The sequence below is a fragment of the Momordica charantia genome, assembly GCF_013281855.1.
Source record: "Momordica charantia cultivar OHB3-1 chromosome 5 unlocalized genomic scaffold, Mcharantia_2.0 BLBB01000005.1, whole genome shotgun sequence".
NCBI lineage: Eukaryota > Viridiplantae > Streptophyta > Magnoliopsida > Cucurbitales > Cucurbitaceae > Momordica > Momordica charantia.
The window spans coordinates 912,444-936,152 of NW_028275163.1; the positions used below are offsets into that span (position 1 = coordinate 912,444).

A 23,709-nucleotide genomic window follows, 5' to 3' on the forward strand; every position below is an offset into this window, starting at 1 on the left:
AAATCAAACACATTTTACATTATAATAATGCCCCAGTTTGGAATCCAACTAATGTAATGTAATATAATCAAAAAACCAATCTCTTTAAACCAAGTAACCCCAAGGAAACAGATGGTGAGCTCCCATTGGCCATTTCAGATGAAATTTCCTTCCTATTTCTTTCTCCTCTTTCTTTTTCTTTTTCCTCTTTTATAGCTCTCACTTTAGCATCAAAAGAACATTTTTATCCATTGAAACATGTCACCTGATGTCTTGGCAGCTGTTCGCTTCTTGCTGCATTGAATCTGGCCACCATGGTTAATGACACAAAAGAAAATGAAAAAAAAATAGCAAATTTACTTAAAAGTTATGTTGTTGTTGACACATCATAGTCGAGAATCCAAAGTTCATCACAGCAGAATATCAAAAAAAAGGTTTAGTGGTATAATTTCAGTTAATTTCAAATTGATCCTCCAGTTTAGTGAAGTCTTGTTAATCATTTTTATCATTGTCATATTGGCACATTTTATGTTTTTTATTTGAGATTGTATTATTCTAAGGAGAAAGGACCAAACAAAAGTTTATAATAGATATGAGTTACTTCTTGCATTGTTAATTGGTTTTGAAATAAAATTTCATGAATATCAATATGGTATCATAGTCCAAAAGTTTAAACGAGCATCGGATCTAAAAATGGGATCCGATCAAACATGATAAGCCAAAAGAATTATGATCAACTATTCCTCTCATTGTCCATAATTTCTTTTAAAAAAATAAGTGATGCTTTTGAGTGATAAAAAAGATAGTTTAGAAATGATGGGTATGGTTTAAAGACTACAGGGACAAAATTTATAGTTTACAAAAAGCAGAGTATCTGGGTACTTGAGGCCGTGGCTGTGAGCGTGTATTTTGGTAATTTCCACACTCCAAAAGGATAGAGATGATTTGAAAATGACCCATGAAAGAGAATACAGGTATAAATAAGGAGCAAACACTGAAGCCCAAGATGCCATAACCATAGAATTAGGGAGACAAAAATAGTACATAAAAGCATCACAGGAGAGAAGAAGAAGAAGAAGAAGAAGAAAGAAGAAAGAAGAAAGAAGAAAAGCAGTTGTTTTTTTGTTTCTTTTGATGTTCAACTTGGGAACAATGGTAGGCCACTGGGGTTGGGGTGTGATGGAAGATGAAGTTTGGAGGAAAGGGCCATGGACTGCTGAGGAAGACAAATTGCTCACAGAATATGTCAGAATATATGGTGAAGGAAGATGGAACTCTGTGGCTAGGCTTGCAGGTTTGTTTTTTCACTTTTCCATTGCAAATGAAATGAGTGAAAAGATAGAGCATTAATTTGGTTGATTTTATGGCCTCTTTGTGCAGGTTTGAAGAGAAATGGGAAGAGTTGCAGACTGAGATGGGTGAATTATCTGAGGCCTGATTTGAAGAGAGGCCAAATAACCCCACATGAAGAGACTATAATTCTTCAGCTTCATGCTAGGTGGGGCAACAGGTAACTAACACTTGAATGGGGCAATTGCCTTCTCTTTCCTTCTTCTTTATGGAGTTGTTATGTTTATTAATTATGGAGTTCCCGGCCCGGCTCGACTCAGGTGGTCGACGATTGCTCGAAGCCTGCCGGGGCGAACGGACAACGAAATAAAGAACTACTGGAGGACCCATTTCAAGAAAAAGGCAAAAGACCCTTGTGATGTCAATGGAAAGGCCAAAAGTCGGCTGCTCAGAAGGCAGCAATTTCATCAGCAACAACTGCAGCAGCAGCAGCAGTTTAATGCACTGGAAACGAGCAAATTCAAGGCTGTGTTGGAAGAACATGACAACAACAAAGAAGCATCAACTTCATCCTCTGCCTCAGAGGCAGAGATAATGAAGCCAGAACTCACGAATTTCCACTCCCAAGCAAGTGATCAGTATGAAGAGAGCCTGGTCTCAGAGCTCAACAGCCATGGATTTCTGCTGCCAGAGGTGTTGAGTGATGGCTTCCTCTGGGATGGGCTGTGGAGCTTGGAAGATGTCTATGGCAATGGCCAAGCTCGTGGAACAAGAGTGAGCATGAGCAATCTGGTTGCTCCCTTTTGGTAGAACTTTTTCTTTTGTTTTCTTCTTCTGAGTTGGTTTTGAATTTTACAAGAAGAGGATTTTGAGCCAGAGCTTTGAAAACCATGGCTTTGGAGTTCAATAATGAAATGGAGAATGATGGAAGTTTGAAAAGTTGATGTTCTTTATCGAACAAGTCGAGTCATCATTATTGACTGTTGTGTTTTTGGATGATCAAGTTTTTAATGCTTGAATCTGTAGCCTTCAATTACAACACAAGAAATAATAATATGATTATTGATTAGTTGTGTATATCTGGATGTTGTAAACTTCAGATATCTTGTTTTCTTTGAGTTAAAAGTGGATATCTTATTTATGTACTTGGAAAATATTTGGTTAATAACTCTTAATTTATAAAATTTAAAGGGGGAAGAATCTAAATTATGTAATCTATTGTATAGATGATGCAGGCAAATAAATTTGGATCCGATTTCGACACCCATCTAATTTGTGATCTAAGTAAGATTTTAATGAAATCTATAATATATAAGAAAATATAAAAAAGAAAAAGAAAACTTGTAAGAGAATAGTATTTGTTTGAATATAAAAAAATTTAAAAAATTAATACTAAAAGACATCCCATATGAAGATAAGAACAAGAAGTTCTTAAATCCAATGATTTCAAATGCGATGTAGGGGATTTCCAAAATCACCTTTATTTATAATATATCCTTTAAAGTTGAAAGTATTTTAACCTTAAAAATGTAATCTTGATAACAAGCATGCTTCAATAGATATTATTATTATTATTTTAATGTTAAGTTATATTCTCAATATCTTTGGAAAGGTATATGTACTCAAACATCCATCCTTCCATTAAAAGTGTAATAATGGATGCATAAATATCAAATATGAATTATAGTCCAATTCAACAATAATACATTGTTACATCATCATCACAACAAAATATATATTTTAAGAACCAGCATTTTTTACTTTTTTTTTTGTCATAAAAAAATTCTTTGAATTATTTTTGTTTTTACCTATATTTAATACCTATGCAAGGTTTTCAAGGTCTCAATTTTGTAAAAATATAGATGGATGTATGATGAAATTTTTATAAAATTTATAAAAATAAATATTCTGAATAAATATTTAAAATAACACATAAATATTTCCATGGGTTAAATGAGCCTTTTCCTCTTAGGTATCGAGTCATTTGGTTGTTTTCTTGTTTTTTCTTTAAGAATATTGCAGTCCAGACTAAGAGATTGGATCTAGATTTGAAGCTAAAACCTTAGGAGATTGAATATCATTTTGACTTATATTAGTGATGTAAATATACATAGATTAGAAGAGGCAACTGGACAACTCCTTTGTTTCAATTGCACATCAATATTATAATCCTGCTCATGCTTTTCTTTGCATTAGGAAGGTGGTCACATCACACACTCATCAGATTCTTCTTGCCAAACAAACTTAAACACAGAAATTTGCCCTTCCTCCACAACCCCATAAAACCCGATACAGGTCGAAAAGCGACGAACGGGAGGAACCCGAGACTCATCTTGTTCACCATACCAAAGAAAGCTGATGCATCATAAGGCTAGTCTTTCATATGTGTTTGAACCATTTGGAGTAAAGATTTGATTCATTTACAACTAAGGGAATGAAGTTGAACTGTAGAATCTGAAGAGTCATACATTTCCTTCTTTCTATTCTCTGTTCACAAGATAAGATGCAGAAGAAACTAGATCTTTCACACCTGCATCTCGGATTCCCTCTCGCGTCGATAGACATATACAGAACCACTATACATGACTCGGCCGACCCTTCTATTTTTTCTAGATCTTCTACTCATTACTCTCTTCTTTTCTCTTTCGACAACGGGCGATGTCGTGGGTACAAAATGGATCCAGATCAATGGCAATAAAGCTGCAATGAACTGTATCAGAATCCCCACAGGCAAGCTTGAGTAGTTACCTGATCTTATTCCAATCAAAGAAGCCAACCCGATACCGAAAAAACCGCTTACTATGGAAGACAAGCATACAGCTGATGCAAAAAACGAAATGAGAGACCCTTCACAACCCTTTGGACTTAGGTTTGCAAAGATTACAGAAAATGGTAATAGCTTAAACTGTGCAATGGTTTCAGCCAAACCCGAAAAGCAGAGAGCAAACATCTCATTGGAAATGCCCAGCTTAAGGTTGATCTGTTTCACCAAAACCAAGTCAAAAAGTAAGGAAGAAGCGTACAAAATCTGCACCATGCCAATTAGCTTTTTCATGGATACTCTTTTCCAATGGCGGTCGTAAAGTACGGTGACCGAAAGAAGCACCAATTGGCTAACCACTCGAGACATCCCGATGATCGAAGGATCAAGATGAAGGCATTGTGTTTGGTAGCAAAAGATGGAGCCTGATAGAACAGGGACCATGGCAATGGAAGCTACAATCCAAGTCAGCGGGAGAAATACACTTTGATCACTAACAGCAGTTACAAGGTCATTTATCTGATTTCTGACATTCTCCATGATTGATTTCCCATGAACATCAGGTTCTGAAAGTTGGAGCAAACCAAGAGATTCCTCTCTTGTAGCAGATGAAATTGAAAGTTGGAGGGAAAGCAGAATAGAAAACAAAAGAAACATTTTTCTAGGTGGTGAACTCAGTAGGTTATATCCACCAATGAAGTTGCCTAAGATTCCACCAACAGCTAAACCCATAAATGTATAAGATTGAAGGCCACAAATTTTGTGTGTTTGGCCATATTCTGCAACAAGTGCATCCTTTGCAACTTCCGTTATGGATGCTCCAAGATTACTTAGAAGAACACACGCCATTAAGGCAGGAAGGGCTTCACCTGCCACAGGGATCAATGCCAGAGATCCCCAAGATAGGACCTGCAAGAGTACTGAAAAAAGTTCTCAGTTAGGCTTTGATCAATTAGCAGGCACATTCACATTCTCTAAAATGAATCTTGGGTCTGAATTGCAATCCTGTTTGCACGTAAACATAACACTAAGATGCTTAAAATTCCTATTGGAAGGCCGCAGAAGAACTTCAAAGTTGAAGCTAAGAATGCTTCAGAGTTGTTATTAGGAATAAGAATCAAGAAACATCATCATCAATCATCTCATGTCTATATTTACTTTGGAAGTAATAGGCACATTATTTTGATTACACTCAACGCAGAGTGGAATTCAAGAATAACCAAACCAAATGAAAGAGAAACTCAGCATACCTCCAATGGAAACATAAGGCACTCTACGAGCGCCACCAATATACAGAGCATCAGAGAGTATTCCATACAAGGGTTTGGCGACCATGGGAAGGTTCCCAGAGTTCTGCACCAGCTGCAGAGTAGAGGGATGGAGATTAAGGTAATGGGCCATGTGGAAGTTGAGGGCCAGCCATGGGAAGCACCTAAAACCCTGAACCCAATACCCAAGGCCGCAGAGGAGCAACATTCGGTGGCTACCCACAAGAGAAGACCCTCTTCTTCTGCCATTTCCCTCTCTCTTCTCGCCTTCTCTGTACAAACCACGAGCTGGGTTGTTCTGCAGAAGCGTGTTGGTGAAAATGCCGATGGGTTTTGATGGGGTTTGGATGGAATTGGGGTTTCGATGGTGCAAACAGAGGATGGGCTTTGGTGGGGGTCTGGCGAAGATGGGTTTGAGAGAGGGAAAGGGATTACCAGGGGCGATTAGTGAGCAAATCATGGGTTTGGCTTGGAAAGTGGAAATCTTCCGGGCTCTGAGGGAGAGAGAAAAGGGGATTCTTTTAGAATGAGATGATGGCGGAATTAAATATTAGAAATTGGAAGTTGGAAGTGAAGAAAAAGAGAAGAGTGGAGAGCAGAGGTTTGGGGGTGATGCCATGTTTGTAAGGGTGGCACCTGGAAGCGCTGGACTCCTCCATTTTGTCCTCGCTTCTGCTCCAAGATTTCCAAGGGTCCACTCGCCACGCGCCCTAATTTCCAATGCTCCTTCCTTACCAAATTGATTTTTTTTTTTCCCAGACACACAGATTCAAATTTCTAATTTTTTAATCAGAGGTCATGTATCTTTAATCGAGAGGTTACCGTTCGAATCCTCCGTCCCTATATATTGTATTAATAAAAATTCTACTGTAATTAATGTTTAATTAATCACTTTCAAAATAGTTCAATAGATAAAAGTTATGTGCCAACACGAGCATAGTACATTGGTACCTACTCCTCTTTTAGGTTGGAAGATCAAACTCCTTTAAAATTAAATAATTTTTTTTTATAAATATACTATTTCATGCTATAAATTCATTTCTTTTTAATCTAAAAATGTATAAGACAGTATACTATGTCAATCAAGTTTAGTTGGATACGGACATTTAATACCATCCTAGATATCGTGGTTGGATCTTCCACCAAGCATTTGTTGAACTAAAAAGAACTATATTATAAATTATACAATATTGTAAAGAGAGAATGTAGGAGGAATATTCAACTAGTACCAATAATATTTAATTAAACAAAACTCCTAGTATGTTGTATTAGATAAAAATAAAAATAAAAAATCCCGATATCTTGTACTAAATAATTATTTGTAGTTCTAGGTATTCTAGGACTTATAATTATATTTTAAACGGCTACATGTATAAAAACTATTTATTTCTTGAACAAATGTATACAAATTATCTATTCTATGAATTTTTGTGTTTCTTTTATTTTATGTCTAAAATTTAGATCCTAAATTTAATCAATTCTATTTTAACTTCTTTATCTTTGGCACTTTTTCTTTATTTATCCTCTAGCTTTTAATATCTTAACTTGAATATAATTTTAATTCTAAAATTAAAATATATATACACACGATAAGTTTTTGAACTTTTAATTTTGTATCTAATAAAATTTTTATTATTAATTTCGCAAACGATGCTATCTGATAATAAGTATCTCTATGTTTGGATAGACAATAATAAGTTATATAGATGGTAAGTAGTAACAAACACTATTAAATATTAATTATATTAACGTTAATAGGAATCCTCATAAAAAAAAAAAAAAAAAAAAATTAAAATTAATAGGAAGGCTGGTGAGTTGATGAGAAGGGTGTAGAGCAAAGGCGAAGGCGGGGCCCACAAGGATCCGTTTGGCCGTCCGTCTCACGAGAACTCGATTTTATGGGAAGAAAGAGAAACGGCGTGAAAGGGACCTGTTTGTCTTTTCACCCACTTTGAGATGACGAGCACGCGCCAGTGTATGTCACGTACGGCTCACAATCGACGAGAGCCTCAACTCGCGAGCTCTGCGCGTGGGAATTTCGATAGATTTGGCTTTCGCTGACTAATGACGTGGCGCCCTCTCGCTTTAAACTCAAAATTAAATGGCAGGTTTAATCCGCACCGTTTAATTGGTCAACGAAATTAAAATAAATAAACAAAAAGTATAAAACTAATTTTTTTTTGTTTGAATTATAAATTTAGTACATGATTCCATGCTATCTTATTTCGTGGAAATTAAAAAAAAAATATTTATATTTAGCTCTGATATCCCTCCACAGAATGTGGATGAGGATTAAACTTCATACCTCTAAGAAAAAAGAGCAAATGAGAGATATTATGAGTTATTAACAGATAAAATGAATAAAAATTAACATCTTGAAGACGTGAAAGGACTATAGTAAAAAGAAAAAAAAACACTAAAAACAAAGGGATCAATAAATAGCTACATATCGCATGGAAGCTTTAAGAGATAGAGGAGTCATTCACCAAAATGTCTTAACTGTTTTCAAAAAGAAAAAAAGTCTTAATTGAATTATGCTAATATGCTGGCAACGTGACAATTAGATGATAGATACAAGTAGACATCTGAACATAATTAATTTATATGAAAAAGGGACATACACGTTCATAAACCAAATGACGAACTAATGTTGTAGTTAATGCACAACCAGCCATTTCAATAGAATAAACTAATGTTTTATGTACTATTCATGTTTATCTCCAGTGAAGCCAATATTTAAAATGATAGGAAAATTAATATCTATTAATTATACATCTACATATCAACAGGGCCGCAAACTATTTCAACAAGCCCGTCTAGCTCAGTTGGTAGAGCGCAAGGCTCTTAACCTTGTGGTCGTGGGTTCGAACCCCACGGTGGGCGATTTTCAAATTTTAATTTAATTCAACCACATAAAATAGTTGATAACTTTTGAGTCAATTTGATCTTTTTTATCTTTTAAAATTCTTAATTTTAACAGCAACATATTAATTTTATTTAGTTAAAATATTCATATTATATTTTTATTTTAATTCAAATAAACAAAATAGTCCACAACTTTTAAGTAATTTCCAATTTGATTTTTTTTATGTTTTTAAATTCTTAATTTTAACCTCAAACATATTAAAATTTTTCAAATTTTCAATGAAGTCTATTGAAAGAAGCTAACCAAAGTATAGCTCATACTAATACAACAGCCTTGTTTGATGTGATCTTATATGAACAGTACTGAATCACAACAACCAAAAGCCACAAATGATTGGCAAAATACAACATTCACTTCACTACCAGTACCACCACTTTGTTCAACACACCATTCTAAATGTTTTAAATCACAGGAACCAAAATCTCTGGTTCCCTTCCAGTCCCAATAAATGACTCAACTTCCCAAGTAAAATTCCCAATCAATCGAGGCCATCGGCAGAGATGGGATCATGGCGCCAGATCGAATTCTGCATCCAAGAGATGACGAACTTCATCGAGCGATGATACTTTAAAATCTGGTTCGAGATCCAGGTTGGCATAATCCGCTGGGTTGTACCTTCCTGTTTCGTCAAGCAAACATGTGAAAGCTCCTGCTTGCTTGCCACATCCCACCTGCCATAAGTGAATAAGGAAGCCAATTTTTCACATATAAGAGCAAACTACATATCCTACGGTAGTATGAGAGAAAGAACTAGAGAAGTAATATCAGTTGAAAACCTAATTAACTGATCAAATACACTCACATCATCTCTGAGGCTATCGCCGACCATAATGACTTCATTAGGCAAGACATCCCAAGAAGAGCAGATATGTAGAAGAGGGGCCGGATTTGGTTTATAGGAACCAAATTCTCTGCTTAGTGCTGGATAAAATGTCCGCTGCAGCAGAAGCTAGTAATTACTACCAAGGACAACATCAGGACAAGGATTTCAAACTTTTTTAGTGCAAGCAATTTCATCAGAAAATGAACTGAGGATAACATAAATGGGGGAGGGAAGCCTCGACCCTAACCAAGGAAGTTAAGAGGAAAAGATTTTTCAATTCGTACAATGAGAAGTGGTACTATAATTACAAAAAGGGTGGTTGTGTTTACACCAAGACATATCCACAATAGTGATTTGATCCCACAAAAAAGTGATTTTCCCATCAAAGTGAAGATTATTTTGTTCCTTTCGTTCCATAAGTCCAAAGAAAAGATCTAGTAAAACTGAACCAGAGGATTTTAGCTTGCTTTTTGAATGCATGACCTTCAAGGAGGAAGAAAAGAGAGCCGTTCGCCAGGAGCAAACCATCCACACTCTGGGAAGATATACTTCCAAATTCGAGAAGCCAATTGACAGTGAAAAAGAAGGTGGTTTTGAGTCTCCACTTTAAATACTCATGCATTAAATTTGGGAGCTCTTGATTTGCAGAGTTTTTGAGAGAGAGAGAACATGAATAAAAGGGAAACTTTTTCTGTCAGTAGAAAGACCTTGATTTCTAAGGCCATAGCAGTGTGGGCTAGCAATTGAGAAGTTGCTAGTCCAAGACATGCAGAGCCGCCAGCCATTTTACGCAAATAATGCTTGAAGGGAGAATCATCAACAGAGAAATCTTCTAAGGGACTCTAGGATTTTCCATGTTTTAATGTCCTAAGTAGGTGACAAGAGTGTTGGATCCCTGAGGCCTGAACACAACAGATGAAATTAAGTCCCAACTGCCCAAATCAGGATGAAAGCACTATTATAGTTATTCGAAAGTAAATTAATTACTGTGGTTGTGATTAGGAAGAGAAACCTCTTGCTCCAAATCCCTCGTTCTATAATAATGGAACACTATGTTGGGAAATCAATTGAATTTTGATCTACATATTTGTAGGTCTCACTATCTGTGAACCGGCGACTTCCTAATAGCTCAAGTTGCTCCAATTCCAAAAGATCACAGATAACTATAATTATAATTCTGACAGAGAGTCTTATAAGAAAATTCAATAAACTTACACCAAAACGCTGATGAAAAAGATCAACAGCTTCCTTTATATTGCGAGTGATTAGTCCCGTCCTAAAATGTTAGCAAATGATAAAACACATTGGCATTACAAATCAAAAAAAGGGAGAAAGAAATAAAATGTAACACCACATACATTTGCACAACAAATGTTCCTAGCCTTGTGCAAGTGGACACAAAGTTATCACTAAGTCCGTTTACTCGAAATGCAGTGAATTGCAAAATTTCGCTTTTAACATCTTTTATAAATTCACAAGCATCTCGTGAGACGAATACCAAATAAATTTAAAAGAATCACCATGTTGGACCCTTATCTTCCTTCTTTTCCTCTTCTCCTAGCATCCTTTTTCCTTTTATATATATATATTTTTCTGGTAAGTTAAAATGAATAATCAGTGTATGTGGGGTGGGGGGTGGGGTATATGATTCTACCAACTTTTAAGTATATCACGGAAACATACTGATCACAAAATGCAAGCAACCAACCATGGGGAGAAGAAAGCGATTACCTTATTTTCTTAGAATCAAGAAAGGCACAAAGTTCTGCAGCACCTGCACGTATAATGATCAAGAATTTGGTTGAGATAACCAAAGACCTAACTTCTGAGATTATAAGTAACATGGAATCTGGAGGGGTAAAATCTCCCATCTATCTAAGCTGCTGATAAAAAGGCGTTAGTAAAGAACGAACACAGTGAAGTGGAGAAGGAGAAGCTAGGGCCGGCACTGACCGGGCATAATTCGGAGGCGATCAAGTCCCTGGCGCTCGAAATCGGCGATGACTTCGTACGCCCTGCGCTGCTTATCGGGAGCCCAATTCTGAATAATGTGCAAAATATCGATTCCCGATGGGTTCTGAGCTCTGATTCGATCATGCTCGTCGTGGCCAAGCACGGATTTATACATAGCGGCGAAATCGATGACGGGGACAGTGAGGGTGCCGTCCATGTCGAAGACGACTCCCCGGAGGCGGCGGCGGGGAGAGACGGCGGAGGAGAAATTGGCCATGGGAGTGGGGAATAAGCAGCGGACTGGTGAGTAATGGGAATGGTAATGGCGGTGACATGGGTGGTGAGGAGATAGCGTGGGATGAATGGTGGCGAAAGCAGTAGCAAGGAAAAGGATCCGATTCCGGCCCCGGCCCGGTGCCCGGAATTTCGGGTTCAATATTGGGCTCAAATTCATCCATGCTATTGCCGATGATAATCCCATTTTTCCAGAAATTGTTCAAAACATTCCAAAATTAGGTCACACTTCTCTTTCAGTTGTGCTTCTGCTGTGCCCCTTTTTTATTATTATTTTTTTCTCTTTTAACTTTTCGAGGGTTTCAATTCATTTTTAATGTTTTTATTTTTTTTTATCTTTTCGTTACGACAACATGGATGTGATTCGAACTCACGATTTTTTAATATATGTTTGAGCTATATTCGAGTTATCATTTTTAAACATTATTTAAAAATAACGTGGGATCTAATAACATTTACGATTATTTATAAGAAAAATTTATGGTACAAACAATAAAGTAGAAACTTTTTTGTCTAATCAAATCCAATTGAATGTAAATTCTGGGCATGGTTTAAAATTCTAATATTAAAAAAATATTTATCAACGAGTATAATTCAATTGGTTAAGGTATGTATCTTTCTACTAAAATATCGAGAGTTCAAATCTCCACCTTCACATTTTCTTAGTTCAACAACATTTGAGATAGGGATGTCGAACAATTAATTCAACTAATATCCCACCTCTTTGATAAGTGATATATGCTTTGACCAATAAAGCTATGTTTAGGTTAGCTTCACCTCCGTATTAGCATTGTTGAGAATCACATAAAATAGTTATTAAAAGAATACTTACGTGCGTCAATTAGATATTACAATAATATGAGTATGGGTATTCAAACACACGACATTTTAATGAGAAATACATATTTTAACTAATTAAGTTAAACTTAACTCACAATCATAAAGTTACTACAGAACCGATTTGAAAATAATACATTTAAAAATAATGATGTTTGATATTTCTCACCTCAATCATGTGGTCATAAAATGATCATTGTGGCCAATAACAGAACCAATAAGTTTTTCTTTTCTTTTATTTTTTTCATTGTGTCAAGTGTTAACCAAACTACATAAATGATTAGATACAATTATCGAGATGAAGAACAGCAATCAAAATCTCGTTCGATTGTTCAATACCTTGGTCATCCACAAGTCATCAAATCATGAAAAGTCTTTAATCACTTGCAGGTTAAAATCCTTATTTCCTTTTAATTTTAGACTATCAAACCCAAAAGTCTCTAGTTTTCTGAACATATAATAAATATATGACACTTTTTGAGCAAGAGAAACTATTAGAAAAGACGGTCAAAATGTGGCTGACAATTTTACACTGTTGGATTTATTAATTTGCATTCAACAATTATTAGAGAACTGCCACATCGTGTGACTAATGGATGTTGTGACGGATAGATTCATCTCTTTACATCAACTTGTCTCTCTAATAAAGGAATTACCCTAAGTTGGACCTCCCCTTCAAGAGAATGAATTATATAGTTTATCTTTGAACTATCCTAAAAAAGGCAATTATATCTTACTGTCTTACGAAAAAATATCATCATTCAAAGACGTGCAAGTATAAAAACATACTTCATACTAGTTTTATCACTGGGCCATAACGCAACATATTAAAAGAAAACAAGGCTTGATTTGGGTTGGTCGCGTAGTAAGGTTGTTATAAAAACTTACAACACTTAAATATTTAAGCATTAACAACTTAGCTCAATTAGTCAAAATACTGTCTAAAAAAGTTGTGAATTTGAATGTTCACCTCTACTTGTTGTACTTGAAAAAAAAAATTATTTAAACATAATAGATAAGTTTGATATTAGTCTGAGCATATGACATAGAACAAATAAAAGATATTAAACATTATGGTACCATTCAATTTACAAGGCCATTGGAAATTGAATTATGACTAATAAATGAAGGTTAAAGTACAAGTTTAACCTCTTAATTTTCAAAGTTCTATCGTCCGTATAATAAATCTCTAAACTTTCCATTTCGAGTCTAATATATTTTTTAACTTTAGAAATGTCTAATAAGACACAAACTTGTTAGACACAAGAATACTAATTAGACATAAAATTTTCAATCAAATCTTTATGATTTTAAAATTTTTAATTTAATCTTTTAAATGTAGTAACTTTTTTTTTACTACTTAAGCATGGTAAATCAACCTATAACATGTAACATGATTTCGTGAAACAACATAGCGAGAGAAGATAAGTTACCGGTTGGTCCCCATAGCAAGGTAATTTAAATTCTCCATTTCATGATTGTCATCATATATTAACCAATTTCTTTAAACAAGATAAATGAGAAAATGAGGAAAAGTTTTACAGCACTCTCGTGACACCCATTTTTTCCAATCATATTTAGAATTTTCCTTCGTAAATAATCTTTTAATACTAACTTCACACAATCTTTAAATAATAGAGAAAAAATTACGCTTTTAGTCCCTAGTCTTTAGGAATCACTTTATCTCTGAGTATCAAAAGTTGTTTAGCCCTTAAAAGTTATAGAAAATAAACCACTTTGATCGTCCCTTATATTTCATTTTTTATTTTAAATATCAACACAGTATAACAGTTCAATATTATAAATTAGTTAATTAATTAATTAATATATATATAGTCTAGCAGAGGCTATTACCAAAATTATCTATTTCTTAAAATTTGAGAGACGATTACCAAAATGATCGGAGGGATAATTGAAATGCAACTTTTTAAAAACTTAAAAACTAAGTACCTATCAATTATAATACGTGAACTAAAAGTATGCCTTTCATAAAATAATAATAATAATAACGTAGCTTATAATGAATGAAAGTAATATTAATATCATTAAAATTTTCCTTAAAAAAATAGCTAAGGTCGATTGATGTCACTTTGGACGTAATAACGAGTTTAAGAAATGTTACAATTTGTCTTTCGAGACAATAAATTTATGGGTCATAAAGTCAATGATATGAACTCATAAATTAATTAATGACTTTTTATTTGATTGGGTAGGCCATGACCATTTTGTGGCCTCTTAAATATTTATGCAAATCAAAATATTTGAATAAAATAAGCCAAATAAATTGGGAAGTTTTATTCAACCACTCCCATTTATTACTATTGTAATATAATTGACGTCACACATCTGAAAACTTTGAATTTATGGCTTTAAAAATACTTTGAGAATCAACTACACTTTATTATATTTTAGTAAATTGGTATTATAATATGCAAATATTAAATTGAAATTATACTTTTAAATAAGTGATGAGCAATAATGGAGATAATATGCTTCTTTTGTTGTAAGCAATCTATTTTAGTGTCCATACATGTAGTTCCTAGCTTTTGTTTTTAACATACACACGCCCTTCCCTAAAAAATTAAAACAAAAAAACAAAAAAAGGTTAAAAAGTTAAAAAAAAAATCAAAATTAGTTTAGTGAGTGTTTGTAATTTTAATTGGAATCCAAACAAGTGGTTATTACTTAGAGAATTTTTTCTAAATTTAGCTAAAATTTAAAAAATAGGCACAGTAGATAATGAGCTTCAGTAAAAATATATGATTCATTTCATAGAAGTTTGATTCTACTATATTAAAAAAAAAAAGATAAAATAGATTAATTATCTAATTAATAACTCTTTAGAAACCGATATTCACATTTCATGACTTTTTGTCTCTTGTCGTAGGAGTTTTGTGTGAGAATTCGACATTCTTGAGAGGAAAAAATTGTAATACATTTTCTAATATTTAGGAAAATTTTGAGAGGAAAAATGTAATATTTAGGAGATTTAAGATAATTTCGATAAGTATTACAATTTTTGACATAGCATATGATATGCCTCCCACCCAATATACATAATTTTCTTCTCCAATGGATTTGCATCATAAATACGCGAAATTATTATTATTATTTTCATGAAAATTAATGTTTTGGTCTAACCATATAATAAGAATTATGAGTTTGTAATACTAATTTTAAAATATTTTTCAATTTACAATATTGAAAAAAAGTTTACATTGTCTTTTTTTTTCTTTTAAGGAAAATCATCTTTTTATTATTAGTTAAACTTTCAAATATTTTATTTAATCTCTAAATTTCGCATATTTTTTTTTTCTAAATCATTTAACAAAAATCTAAACATGAACCTACTTTTTGTACATTATTTGATTCTTATATATTTATGGTGGACAAATCTTTTGAGTCATATGTTGCAAGTAGTTTCATAATATATTTAAAACTTTATTAAATATCAAAACATTATTTTAAAAAAATTGGAAGTTCATACCCTAAAATATAATCTTTATTTAAAAATCCAACCCCGATCTATCGTACACTGATTTGTACCAAAAAAAAAAATTATATATATATTAAGGGAAAAAATTTTGCACAGAAAAAACCATGGGCTTTCGTACAAGGAATTTATTTAATTTATTTTATATTATTAAGTTTGAAGGAATATTTAATTAATTTCTTATTTTATTTTACTTTATTATTATTTTCAAGGAACAAATATAAAATCTCACGTCTAAGATCAAGCAGAACAAAAACAAAAGGTCTGCCAAAAAAAGAACAGTAGAAAAAACGACCACACAAAACTAAGAACAAAAAAAAAAATCAAACTACAAATTAGAAAAAAAAAATTATCAAAAGTCAAAACATAGCCTCAAAGGTTAACTCTTGAAAGTTGGAGCATGAACATTATAATTTCGCAATTAAAATATTTTTCGAAGTCGGCATTGTTTGACTTTGACTTTGCATTAATGACATAAGAGCGTGGGTGATTTGATTCTTTCAAAATTTAAGATTCCAAATATTTTCTTGTTTTGCGCCAAAAGATTCCAATATATTATTAATTATTTACTCCACATCCACACTTCCCTGACAGCTATGAGCTATCTCTAAGAAGTCCCTTCAAATAATTCATCAATTATTTTCAATAAATCTTAATAGGTCTGGTTCCGATTCATTACCTTTTTTAGTTCATAAAATTTTAAAATATCTACTTTACCCTTTAAAAGTTAATTATTTTGATTATTACCGATATTGTGATAGGACTCGATGATGCATCCATAGTAGATCTTGGAATGTTTGAGCCCATCAACTTTGAAACAAAATCTCACATTAATTAATGAATGATGGATTAATCTATGGTATATAAATGAATGACAATATCTCTATTGGTACGAGACTTTCTCGATGAAACCAAAAAGTAAAAACCACGAGTTATGAGGTAAATGATATCCTTATCTTTAACGACTTGAACTTCAAACTAACTCAAAGGTTTGATTTATCATGTGCATCTCTTTTGTTAAAATTTTCTCCTCATTCAATATATTTTATTCAAATAATTATTTTAAATTAATTAAAAATATTTATAAATAAATTAATTAATTATATATATGTATGTTTGTTAATTTTTTAAATTTAAAAATAATATTATATATAAATATGTAAATTTAAAAAAATAAAAAATATATATATTAGAAACCATAATTTTCTAAAAGTAAGATTTTTATTGTCCTCCTAATTTTTTTGACCGGAAAGAAATTATTTTATAACTATAAATACGCATATATGGTCTCTTTAGTGTAATTATTGCTTGATAGTTTTAATTTTTTACTTTTAATTTGTACATTGCCATTACATATAGGTCATATTTTGTTGTAAATTATTCTATCGATAATTTTTTATTCTCTATAAATCATCACATTTTTAAGATTCGACCATTATTTTTTATATTATTTTTATTTTGAATTTTAGAAAGTCTAAAAAATCCAAAAATTTACTATATAAAGTACATTTTTTCTTCCAGCCTTCTGAACAAATTTTCGAGATCCTGCATGGTAAAGCTAACTTGATTTAGCTAATATGGATATGAGACAAAAATCAATGACAAAATTAGAGCAGGGATCAAACTAATTATTTCTTAAACGCGATATGCTAAAATATATACATTTTGAAGATTCATGCACTAAAATAAAATAAAGATAAAAACTAAGTATAAACTTTTATATTTTAAATATTTATTTGAATCTTATTTTAATACCTAAAATTCTGTGTTTGTTTTTATTTTCAAACCTTTTATTTTATTTTAGGAATTTATATAAATTAATCATTTTAGTATTTATTATTGATTATCTATAAATCATTTAGTAAAAAGAGACTGGTTTAGCAGATCCATTTATTCATTCTATCATTTACTTAAGGAGATTATTTATTTATTTTAGTAGGAGTTTATTTAATTTTGATGATTTCAGATTTCAGTAAATAGAATCGAGCTACAATTAACTATAATATTAGTATACTATTTTTATAGTAATGGTAAGAATTTAAACTATAATTTGCAATAAATAAATAATAAAATATTGTAGATACTTATTGATCAATTTGGAGTATTTTATAATGTAGCGTACCAACGAACTTCTACGTGACAGAGTGGAATAGTTTTTTATTTTTCGTTTTTTAAGTACTATATATAATATATATTTTATGTATAAACAATGTTTATCTACCCTACTGTGACCTAATTAAAAATAACTGCCATTTTTTTATACAACGAACTTTTATTGTATTTTAATTATTGGACTCTTTTTTTAGATATTAACTATTGGGCTCTTGTATATAAATTTAAAAGACCAAAATAAAATATAAAACCTTTTCGAAAAAAATAAAATAAAATCTAAATCTAAAAGACAATGAATTTAAAGAAGTCTAGTAACTAAAAAAAAAATTTACATTTCAAATTAGTTGGCAAGGCAATTTTGAAGCATGGGTACAGGACCCTTTATATGTAAGACCTATCGCTCATGCAATTTGGGATCCTCATTTTGGTCAACCGGCCGTCGAAGCTTTTACTCGAGGGGGTGCTCTTGGCCCAGTGAATATCGCTTATTCTGGTGTTTATCAGTGGTGGTATACAATCGGTTTACGTACTAATGGGGATCTTTATACTGGAGCTCTTTTTCTATTATTTCTTTCTGCCATATCTTTAATAGCGGGTTGGTTACACCTACAACCGAAATGGAAACCGAGCGTTTCGTGGTTTAAAAATGCCGAATCTCGTCTCAATCATCATTTGTCAGGACTATTCGGAGTAAGTTCCTTGGCTTGGACAGGACATTTAGTCCATGTCGCTATTCCTGCATCCAGGGGAGAATCTGTTCGATGGAATAATTTCTTAGATGTATTGCCACATCCGTATGAAATAAACACTAAACAATAATTAGTCCTATTTTCCAAAATATCAACCGATTCGTATTGTTTCAAGTTTCAAGGAAGATTTACTTGAAACTGAAATTTTGTTTATATCAAATACAATTATATTTTTCTCTATTAAAAAATAAGAAATAATTAATAATAAATGAGAACCTTAGGTTCTAAGGTATTATTAAGTGACTCGTTATTTGACATAAACAATAATAATAACATTTTTCTTTAATGGTACATACTTAAAATTGAATCAAACAAAATTGAATTTGGGTAAAACATCAATTTATGTTATTAACTCCATTATAAATATTAATAAAATATATGACCATAGATATTAACACGAGCTTAATTAAGTGGTTATTGGCATCTGTGTCTCTAATCGAATTTCTCTGTTCTACTTATTAACTTCAAAAAAAAAATAATATATATATATATATATATATATATCGAAGACCTAGAATGTGGAGTTGTATTTCCTATGAAAGAAAATAAAATATTCCACATTTTACCTTAAAAAATATCACACCATGGCCACTGCTTATTTATTTACTAATTTCAGATCTATTATCTGTCAGTTCCGTCCTTTTAAATTATAGAAAATACCAGATTTCTTTTCCTGATATACATATATATATTATATGTGTGTTTGATCCATGGTATTAAATATCCGCTAATGTTTCTATGTATTCATGGGTTTGACATAAACATAAGGGATAAATTGACATTTTCATAATATTGCAAAAAAAAAAAGGACTAATATTAAAAATATCAACATAATATTAATATTAATCATTTTTAGTTTATTTAGAAAGGTTGAAATATTTATTTGTTAAATTTAAATATTATTTAGGAAATTTTCATTTTTATAATGAAATATTCATCAACATCAGTATTTTATCGATATTTCCATGGAATTGAGATATCGATATTTCTATCGGACATCAACATTTAAAACCTTAGGTTGATCAAGATTTTGACCAAAATTTATTTGTGACCAACGAACAAGCGAACCATAAAAACTTCGACAATGAAGTCGGTACAAATACGATCTATACTCAGAGAGAGAATAATTTCTGATACTTGAAAAGTAAAAGGTGAGCTTCGATGGTGCCTCATGTGTCGTTATGATAGCTTTCTGACAAAGCCATAAATCACTACATATTGTTTGAAATTTTGTCACATGTAAGCGATTGCATATGTTTTTGATGGTTGACTCATCCTTTATGAAGGTTAGTCGATATATATTAAAATAGGTCAGCTTGGCATTGGGTACCGAACTATCGATAATACTCCGAATGATCAATTATGTCTGATTGTTCCACGTTGTGAGACGGTTGTATTTTTTTCTTTCTTGTTAATGTAAAAAATTATAATTTTTGCTTACTGTATTATAATTAGTTTGTTACATTAGATGTATTTGTAGTATGCCGGAGTGACATATATTTTGTATTTACGTGATTAAAAGGATATTAATAAAACTAAAATTAGATATGAGAATTTCATATGATGTCATTTTTTTAAGAATTCATATGAGGTCATATGTTGAATCAAATTATATGATTTTAAATTCGTCAAAAGATATATATATGATTTTATTTTATTTTATTTTTGTTTTGTTATGACAAAACGGCAAAACGGCTAGATTCCCTTTGATTATGGAGTAATTTGTTGAAGGACGATAATAAATAATTTGATCATAAAATTATCTTAAATTTTTTAAATGAAATATATTGATTATTAATTTATAGTTTTAAAAGTATTTTTCATTATTACTTAAATTAAATCAATAATGCAAATTGAACCAGATAAAGGATAAAATTAATTATGTATTTTAAAAATATACTGACTAAATATGATTTCCTTGGATTTGGACGTTCTCATAGATGAATTCGTGTTTTTTGTATTATAAAATATAGGTCAAGTTACAATTTCGGTTCATAAATGTTTAAAATGGTATATAATAAGACACTCAATTTTAAAAAATATTTAATAAATTTCTAGATTTTTAATTTTGTATCTAATAACTATTTTATAAATTTCAATTTCTCATTAGACATAACATTAAAATTTCAAAAATCTATTAGAAATACAATTAAATATTCATTATTAAATATTTTTTAGAATTATTTGACATTTATTAAATACAATATTGAAAGCTTATGAATATATTTTTATTAAAAATATATGTATTGGACATTCATAATGTTCGTAAACTTATAAAATGAAAATATGAAAGTTAGAGGATGAAACTTATAATTAAATTTAAAATAAATAAATGAGTTCGAGCATTTTTTTAATACAATATGTAAGGGTGGGGATCGAACCCACAACTTTTTGGTTGGAAATATATGTAATTATAGCTAAGTTATGCTCAGCAGTTTGAACATTTTTTTGTTAATTAGTTAACAATATCATTTATTAAACACAATATAATTTAATGTTACAAATTCATTTAATTTATTAATATATGTAAAATTTAATATATTATAACTTATATAATATTGTAAAATAATAAAAATACAAATTCTATAAAAAAAAGTTAATAAATTAATTAATATATTTTAGATTAAAATAAATATTTAATTGGTTGTTATTTATTACTAGTTTTACAAATATATGATTAAATATGAGATTCAATTTTTAAATAGGATACCAAACATATATATGGAAAACAGAAAGAACAAAAAGTATTTTTCATTAAACCTCTTCTTTTTCATATTTGTTTTATCATCACCAACTAAATCCACGAAGCTATTCAAAGAAAATGTATAATAAAAATTAAAAAAAAAAAAACTGAATTGAAACTTTTTTTTTATTTTTGAGAAAATGAATTGAAACATTTTGAATCATAATAATTAAATGAAAATTGAATATTTTAATATTAAAAGTTAACTGCGGCGCCCTCTCTCTCTTCTATAAATGAGAATCCATGGCTGAACTGAATCTCTGTGACCCTTTCGTCTTCCTCAGGCGACTCTGAACAATGGATTCAGGGATCTGCTCCGCTCAGCTCTCCCAGCTCTTCGGCCCCAACACCACCAACGCCACCGGCGCCGCCGCTTTCATCTGCGACCAGTTCGCCACCATCTCCAACAACTTCTCCGATACCAAAAATGCCCTCGACAACACCTACCTCCTCTTCTCCGCCTACCTCGTCTTCTCTATGCAGCTCGGCTTCGCCATGCTCTGCGCCGGCTCCGTCCGAGCCAAGAACACCATGAACATTATGCTCACCAACGTCCTCGACGCCGCCGCCGGCGGCCTCTTCTACTACCTCTTCGGTTACGCCTTAGCCTTCGGTTCACCCTCCAACGGTTTCATCGGACGCCATAACTTCGGCCTCAAGTCCTTTCCGACTTCCACTGCCGATTATAGCGTGTTTCTGTACCAGTGGGCCTTTGCGATTGCCGCCGCTGGGATCACCAGCGGCTCAATCGCCGAGCGGACTCAGTTCGTCGCGTATTTGATTTACTCCTCTGTTTTGACCGGATTCGTTTACCCGGTGGTTTCTCATTGGTTCTGGTCCACCGATGGTTGGGCCAGTGCTCTGAAATCAGAAGGCGGATTGTTGTTCGGATCCGGAGTTATAGACTTTGCCGGCTCCGGCGTCGTCCATATGGTAGGGGGAATCGCCGGTCTGTGGGGCGCGTTGATCGAGGGGCCGAGAATCGGACGATTCGACCACTCCGGCCGGTCGGTGGCTCTGCGAGGGCACAGCGCGTCGTTAGTCGTTCTCGGAACTTTTATGCTCTGGTTCGGATGGTACGGATTCAATCCAGGCTCGTTCAACAAGATTCTCGTCCCCTACGCAACCGGAAACTACTACGGCCAGTGGAGCGCCGTCGGGAGGACGGCGGTGACCACCACGCTCGCCGGCTGCACGGCGGCGCTAACCACGCTCTTCGGGAAAAGATTCCTATCGGGGCACTGGAACGTGACGGACGTTTGCAACGGACTCCTCGGCGGCTTCGCGGCCATAACCGCCGGATGCTCGGTCGTGGAGCCGTGGGCGGCGATCATCTGCGGCTTCGTCGCCGCCGTCGTCCTAATAAGCTGCAACCGCCTCGCGGAGAAGGTGAAATACGACGATCCACTAGAAGCGGCGCAACTCCACGGCGGCTGCGGCGCGTGGGGGGTGATATTCACGGCGCTATTCGCGACGGAGAAGTACGTTACAGAGGTGTACGGAAAATCCGGCCGTCCGTACGGTTTATTGATGGGCGGCGGGGGGAAGTTACTGGCGGCGCATTTGATACAGATAGTGGTGATTGTAGGGTGGGTGAGTGCGACGATGGGGCCATTGTTCTTTGCGCTGCACAAACTGAAGCTTCTGCGAATCTCTCCGGAAGATGAAATGGCTGGAATGGATATGACCCGCCATGGGGGATTTGCATATATTTATCATGATGAAGATGACGCGCAGAAAAGGGGGATTCAGATGAACAGAGTGGAGCCGAGATCTGCAACTCCGAATTCTGATTATTGATGATGATGATCAAGGTAAAAATTCTGTAGTGTGTGTTATATTTTCCTGGAAAATTAATTTGCTGGATTTTTTGTTCTTTGTTGGGAGTTGGGACTGTGTCAATTAATTAATTAAATGTTGTATATGGAGATAATTGTAATGAACAACTTGGACTCTGGTTCTTGCTTTCTCTACTCTGGACAAACCTTTGTTTTTTCCTTCAAAATTCAAGTCCAATATTTGTTAGTTTATAATCTATTAGTAGGAGATATATGTCAATTATTGTTGACATTTTAAGTAATTGAATAATTCAAGTAATTGAATTGATTGAGTAGCGTCATCAAATCAAATGTCTAGTTGATTGTAGTTTACAGTTTTAGTTAAATATATATACCTAGCTTGAATATGTTTCACGTGATTATGCATGAATGTTTGTTTTTAAGTTAAAAGTATCTTAAATTATATGCTTGAAACTTTGTAATGGTAAAAAAGAAAAAAAAATGTTAAATGTATATACTTTTTAACTTATTTTTTAAGTGATTGAATTTCATCCTTTTTGTGGGAAATTCAGAAAATAACATGATAAAAACAATGCATGACATTTATGGTTGATCATTTTAAATTTATAAGACAATAAAATGTAAAAATATTAATTACATTAGAATATTTTTAGAAAGTTTAACAATATTTTTTTTCTGTTAT

General features: G+C 32.8%; 4 protein-coding genes and 1 non-coding gene across 6 annotated transcripts; 3 read left to right on the forward strand and 2 right to left on the reverse strand.

The window, feature by feature from the left end:
• Positions 1-974: 974 nt before the first annotated feature.
• On the forward strand, positions 975-2,338 carry LOC111024574 (uncharacterized). Of its 2 annotated transcripts, none has more exons than XM_022302284.2 (3): positions 975-1,273; positions 1,360-1,489; positions 1,590-2,338. In XM_022302284.2, exons 1-3 carry the CDS (start codon positions 1,114-1,116, stop codon positions 2,077-2,079), a joined length of 780 nt encoding a protein of 259 aa, XP_022157976.1. In that variant the 5' UTR covers positions 975-1,113; the 3' UTR covers positions 2,080-2,338. The 2 variants fall into 2 exon arrangements, with proteins under 2 accessions (XP_022157976.1, XP_022157977.1); XM_022302285.2 differs by having other exon boundaries at positions 1,360-1,477.
• A 978-nt stretch (positions 2,339-3,316) lies between these two features.
• LOC111024552 (Major facilitator superfamily protein) lies at positions 3,317-5,961 on the reverse strand. The gene is made up of 2 exons (XM_022302259.2): positions 5,281-5,961; positions 3,317-4,950 (listed from the first exon to the last, which is right to left on the reverse strand). Exons 1-2 carry the CDS (start codon positions 5,756-5,758, stop codon positions 3,794-3,796), a joined length of 1,635 nt encoding a protein of 544 aa, XP_022157951.1. The 5' UTR covers positions 5,759-5,961; the 3' UTR covers positions 3,317-3,793.
• Positions 5,962-8,108: 2,147 nt separating this feature from the next.
• On the forward strand, positions 8,109-8,181 carry TRNAK-CUU (transfer RNA lysine (anticodon CUU)). Its single transcript has one exon. It is a non-coding gene; the product is annotated as a tRNA-Lys (tRNA).
• A 303-nt stretch (positions 8,182-8,484) lies between these two features.
• On the reverse strand, positions 8,485-11,546 carry LOC111024583 (Haloacid dehalogenase-like hydrolase (HAD) superfamily protein). Its single transcript, XM_022302298.2, has 5 exons — positions 11,001-11,546; positions 10,779-10,821; positions 10,263-10,323; positions 9,027-9,161; positions 8,485-8,895 (listed from the first exon to the last, which is right to left on the reverse strand). Exons 1-5 carry the CDS (start codon positions 11,479-11,481, stop codon positions 8,731-8,733), a joined length of 885 nt encoding a protein of 294 aa, XP_022157990.1. The 5' UTR covers positions 11,482-11,546; the 3' UTR covers positions 8,485-8,730.
• Positions 11,547-21,462: 9,916 nt separating this feature from the next.
• Positions 21,463-23,201, forward strand: LOC148211122 (ammonium transporter 1 member 1-like). The gene has a single exon (XM_088124607.1). It carries the CDS (start codon positions 21,526-21,528, stop codon positions 23,026-23,028), a length of 1,503 nt encoding a protein of 500 aa, XP_087980733.1. The 5' UTR covers positions 21,463-21,525; the 3' UTR covers positions 23,029-23,201.
• Positions 23,202-23,709: the final 508 nt, after the last annotated feature.

Bases quoted from the DNA above. Each gene is read 5' to 3' on its own strand.
- LOC148211122 (XM_088124607.1), top strand. From the start codon at position 21,526: ATGGATTCAGGGATCTGCTCCGCTCAGCTCTCCCAGCTCTTCGGCCCC.
- LOC111024574 (XM_022302284.2), top strand. From the start codon at position 1,114: ATGTTCAACTTGGGAACAATGGTAGGCCACTGGGGTTGGGGTGTGATG. The intron at 1,274-1,359 runs GTTTGTTTTTTC...CTCTTTGTGCAG, and splicing joins CTCTGTGGCTAGGCTTGCAG to GTTTGAAGAGAAATGGGAAG. The intron at 1,490-1,589 runs GTAACTAACACT...GGCTCGACTCAG, and splicing joins CATGCTAGGTGGGGCAACAG to GTGGTCGACGATTGCTCGAA.
- LOC111024583 (XM_022302298.2), bottom strand. From the start codon at position 11,481: ATGGGATTATCATCGGCAATAGCATGGATGAATTTGAGCCCAATATTG. The intron at 10,324-10,778 runs GTAATCGCTTTC...CTAACATTTTAG, and splicing joins CTTGATTCTAAGAAAATAAG to GACGGGACTAATCACTCGCA. The intron at 9,162-10,262 runs GTAAGTTTATTG...CTTCTGCTGCAG, and splicing joins TTTTTCATCAGCGTTTTGGT to CGGACATTTTATCCAGCACT.
- LOC111024552 (XM_022302259.2), bottom strand. From the start codon at position 5,758: ATGATTTGCTCACTAATCGCCCCTGGTAATCCCTTTCCCTCTCTCAAA. The intron at 4,951-5,280 runs GTATGCTGAGTT...AACTTTTTTCAG, and splicing joins GCCTTATGTTTCCATTGGAG to TACTCTTGCAGGTCCTATCT.